General features: G+C 49.4%; 1 protein-coding gene across 3 annotated transcripts in view; it reads right to left on the bottom strand.

Annotated features, from left to right (window-relative positions):
• LOC311139752 (neuron navigator 3-like) overlaps positions 1-5,000 on the bottom strand; it is a 78,357-nt gene that overhangs the window by 38,365 nt on the left and 34,992 nt on the right. For all 3 annotated transcript variants that reach the window (XM_084174691.1, XM_084174692.1, XM_084174693.1), the window contains exons 5-6: positions 3,567-4,293; positions 1,866-2,306 (exon numbers count right to left, since the gene is read on the bottom strand). In XM_084174691.1, coding sequence (XP_084030817.1) covers positions 1,866-2,306; positions 3,567-4,293 — 1,168 coding nt within the window. The remainder of the gene's footprint in view (positions 1-1,865; positions 2,307-3,566; positions 4,294-5,000) is intronic.

The raw sequence follows: 5,000 nt of genomic DNA, 5'->3' as shown, positions 1-5,000 counted from the left end.
CGTTAACACAGGTGAGAGTGTTGACGAGGACAAGGCTGGAGATCACTCTGTCATGCTGATTGAGTTAGAATAACAGACTGGAAGCTTTAAAAGGAGGGTGGTGCTTGAAATCATTGTTCTTCCTCTGTTAACCATGGTTAACTGCAAGGAAACACGTGCCGTCATCATTGCTTTGCACAAAAAGGGCTTCACAGGCAAGGATATTGCTGCTAGTAAGATTGCACCTAAATCAACCATTTATCGGATCATCAAGAACTTCAAGGAGAGAGGTTCAATTGTTGTGAAGAAGGTGTCAAGGCTCCCAAGAAAGTCCAGCAAGCGCCAGGACCGTCTCCTAAAGTTGATTCAGCTGCGGGATCGGGGCACCACCAGTGCAGAGCTTGCTCAGGAATGGCAGCAGGCAAGTGTGAGTGCATCTGCACGCACAGTGAGGCGAAGACTTTTGGAGGATGGCCTGGTGTCAAGAAGGGCAGCAAAGAAGCCACTTCTCTCCAGGAAAAACTTCAGGGACAGACTGATATTCTGCAAAAGGATACAGGGATTGGACTGCTGAGGACTGGGGTAAAGTCATTTTCTCTGATGAATCCCCTTTCCGATTGTTTGGGGCAAGGTGAGCGCTACCATCAGTCCTGTGTCATGCCAACAGTAAAGCATCCTGAGACCATTCATGTGTGGGGTTGCTTCTCAGCCAAGGGAGTGGGCTCACTCACAATTTTGGCTAAGAACACAGCCATGAATAAAGAATGGTACCAACACATCCTCCGAGAGCAACTTCTCCCAACCATCCAAGAACAGTTTGGTGACGACCAATGCCTTTTCCAGCATGATGGAGCACCTTGCCATAAGGCAAAAGTGATAACTAAGCGGCTCGGGGAACAAAACATCAACATTTTGGGTCCATGGCTAGGAAACTCTCCAGACCTTAATCCCATTGAGAACTTGTGGTTGATCCTCAAGAGGCGGGTGGACAAACAAAAACCCACAAACTCCAAGCATTGATTATGCAAGAATGGGCTGCCATTAGTCAGGATGTGGCCCAGAAGTTAATTGACAGCATGCCAGGGCGGATTGCAGAGGTCTTGAAAAAGAAGGGTCAACACTGCAAATATTGACTCTTTGCATAAACTTAATGTAATTGTCAATAAAAGCCTTTGACACTTATGGAATTCTTGTAATTATACTTCAGTATACCATAGTAACATCTGACAAAAATATCTCATAACACTGAAGCAGCGAACTTTGTGAAGACCAATACTTGTGTCATTCTCAAAACGTTTGACCACGACTGTACATCTATAAGAACACATGTTGAGATAGATTCAATTCACATCTATTGATTGATAGAACACACATTTTCTAAGGTGAGAATGCTTAAGGACAATCACTACAATGGGCAATGTTACCCGAGACATAGGACTAATAGAAACATTCGGCGAGCACACATTAAACGTAACATTTTGGTTAGTTTGATACTCTCCATCTAAACAACAATCTGTGAATGAAGGAAATGTTACAAACCACTATGACAACAGTGATCTATACTGAAACGATAAGATGAGCATGACGTTGTATTCCATACATACAGTCTACAAGTCCATTTTCAAAGTGTCTGTACATTGATGGCTGTGTATCAGAGATGGCTGGTGTGTTGAGATATAGGAGGAAGGGCTCATTGTAATGGCTGGAATGGAATAATGGAACGGAGTGAAACACGTAGATTCCCTGTATTTGATGTGTTTGATAGTGTTCCCTTCATTCCATTCCAACCATTACAATATCTCTTCCCATCAGCCACCACTGATGTGCATGTTATACCCGCTGGCCAGGAAACTAATGGAGTTACATTGTTCTACATTGGGACTCACCCCTCAGAGAGCGTGGACTTGACGCTGGCCGTGCGGGTGACTTTGGGGCCGTGGTGGTACCCCAGCAGCAGGTCGATGGACTCGGAGCTGGTGTGCAGACTGGTCATGCTCTGGCAGCTCAGTGTGTCCTTACTGCCAGAGCATGCCGACGAGCTGCTGAGGTTGGTGGGCCAGGGGCGGGCGTTAGAGGGAAGCGAGAGGCCTGACGCCGGGCTGGAGGCAGGCGAGTCCATGCTCAGGTCTGGGGCCTTGCCATAAAGCGGGCTGCTAGCCCCGCTCTGCCCGCCTGCGCTGCCCAGGCTCCCTGTGCCCGAGGAGGGCGAGTCCAGGCTAGCTTGGCGTGCCAATGTGCCATGAGGGCTGCCCAACGCAGAGGGGCACTTGCCTGAGTCAGGTGTGCCTGGGGTACTGGCCTTGCTACTGGCTTTGGTGCCAAACAACCTGGCAGAGAGAGAAACAGATGGCTCCATTCACTTACAGACTATCTATGGCAATCATGATCCCCTCAAAGACTGATCTAACTCAGTCTCTAGGTTGAGAACTAGGTTGTTTGATATAGAACAGTAATACATTTACTTGATTACACCAAGGAAATAGGAGCTTGGGAAAAGTTAGAATTCCGCTCAACATTGCCCCTCCCCTATCTTCATCCCCTCTCATAAGCCTACCATATTATTTTTCAGATAGACACTATGAAGAAGTACACCTTCCCTACTGCCTCCGCTAGACTATGTCTGCATCCCAAATGGCACCATATTCCTTATATTGTGCACTACTTAGTACACTACTTAGGACCAGAGCCCTATGGGAATAGGGTGCCAGTTGAGACGCGACCTCAGCCGGAGCTCTCAGTGATTTGCATTCAGTCAGCATTGCCCCATTTCCATTCCGTGCATGTGATCAGCCAATCTGTCTGTCTGGTCACTCAGCAACACATATGTTGTTCACAGGTCCTTCCTGTCGTGTCTGACGTGGGGCTGCCATCAAACGGGCTATCAATTAATAGGTGACTCTCTCTAAGGGGTACACGCACAAATCAAAAACGCACTCTGCGCCTCGACAGGTCGGACGGCGCGGCCGTGTCCGGACACGCCTTGTGAGCGCACCTAACTATTGAGACAGGGGTTCGCGAGCGGAATAGCTTTCTTTCTGTCAGCTATAAATCAAGTCCAGTGAATCAGTTTAGCCTGACTTGAATGGCAAATCATCTAATGTTCATCTTGAGAGAAATGCCGTCAGTGTCTGTGATGACATCTACCGAACAGCAGGGGGCAACCTTTGCCTCCCCGGCTCTGAAGCCCAATGAACAAACTCAGACCAATGTTTCTGTGCTGGAATGATTTAGTGTCTAATGTTCATTTTATAGTTCTTATTACCTAAAAAATATATAAATATATGAGACTTCGGAATGATAACTCTGCGCCGCTTCAGAGAAGAGGTGAAACTCTGCCTCTAATTCTGACAGCACCAAGAACACCTCTATCTATCAGTAACATCTTGAAGCTGAGAAACAACATTGCACCTCACAGACAACACTTCATTATTCTGTGGTGGCCTCGAGCATGCCGTCAGTGAGAGTACCGAGGGAACAACAAGCTACCCTCCACCTTTATAACAGAGATGAAAAATGGCAGCTGCTTGGCTATGTTTTCAAGCTCTTCTATGAGTGCAGGGGAAACCAAGTGAGCATTGTTGACTGACCTGCGGAAGGTAGGCGAGGCGATGTCCGGGTACTTGGACCCTGGTTGCCTGAGGCCAGACTGGCCCGTGGAGGTGGGGTTGGCCTTGGGGGAGGTGGATAAACCTGCTGGGTCCTGGTCCGACACGGCTACTTTCTCCTTGTCCGTCTGGTTGATGGTGATGGGGATAGGGCTGGAGCGCCCCGAGCCCACCTTCCCAGCGTCCCTCCGCTTGGCCCCCGTGGCGCCCCCCCCTCCTCCAGCCGACTTGCCGCTGACGTTGGAATCGATGCTGCTGGAACTGGAGCGGTGGCCGCTGCGCCCCACCACCCCCCCGCTGGAGGACTTGGCCGGCCGGGGCAGAGAGCGGTACTGGAGGGGCACCTTGGAGCCTCCGCAGCCCATCAGCACCCCATCGTCCTGGGGCTGGGAGCCGTCCAGGCTGGTCTTGCGGCCTCCGCTGATCCCTGTCCCCTTGCCTATAGCTGAAGACTTGGGCACCTTCCCCAGGGTGGCGGAGCCGCTGGCCAGGGTGGCACCACTGGACGTGATGAGGGCACCGGAGGGGGGGCTGGCCATCTTTTTATAGCCGAACGACCCAGTGGTGGGGGGGCGGGCGATGCCCGATGGTGGTTTCTTGCCCTCGTCGCCACTGCTCTTGCCAGCGTCGGAGGGCGAGCGCTGGATGCCAGCGGAGGTCTTGGAGGGGGCCTTGCACTTCTCTGAGGCCTTTGCGTCATCAGTTTTACCTGTCGATACGAAGGCCAGTCATTAACAAGCTGGCAAACACCTTGCCCTCTGCAAACTGCTGGGTACTGAATAATTTAGCTAGGACCTCGCAGAGGGGAGGCGGACCTCGCAGTTTATTTGTAAATAACGGGACTCATCTTCGACATCACCTGCAGGGCTACAGGGCAGGTGTGCCAAATGACTTTACATTTGGCTAACATTTTACAACTCTTTTCACAAAGCTCAGCTAAAATAGAAAGCCACACTAATCCAAACATAAGAAGACTTGCTGAGCAAACCAAAACACGATGGAGAAAAAGCTAAAGTAAAACGGAGAAACGCCAAACATTACCGAGGGCCTCAAAGGGCAACGGCACTGGTTTCTTAATGACTAATCTGATTGGCCGAAATCTTTGACCCTGTTATCTAATCAATGTCAAACTGGAACACATCAACAACTGAAATTCATTGATCAATTAAGCTAGGATGGACATTTCCTGGACTTAATATCAACCAGACAGGCAGTTTGACTGAATGAATGACCAGTCAGAAAATAATCTACACCACCATCAATCCTCAGTTAGACTTGGGCCCTGTTCAAATAGGTCAGAAATACATCCTTCCTACCTTCCTTGAAGTAATCACAGATCTGAATCGGTTGGATTGGTGAACGTAATATGGTGGTAACTTTGGAAACACCTATCCAATCACTTATAGATCTGTGCTC

The sequence above is a fragment of the Coregonus lavaretus genome (assembly GCF_964263955.1).
Source record: "Coregonus lavaretus genome assembly, chromosome: 13".
In the NCBI taxonomy this organism is placed as follows: Eukaryota; Metazoa; Chordata; class Actinopteri; order Salmoniformes; family Salmonidae; genus Coregonus; species Coregonus lavaretus.
Note: the sequence above shows the minus strand (reverse complement) of the source record. Positions and strands in the feature narration are given on the sequence as shown.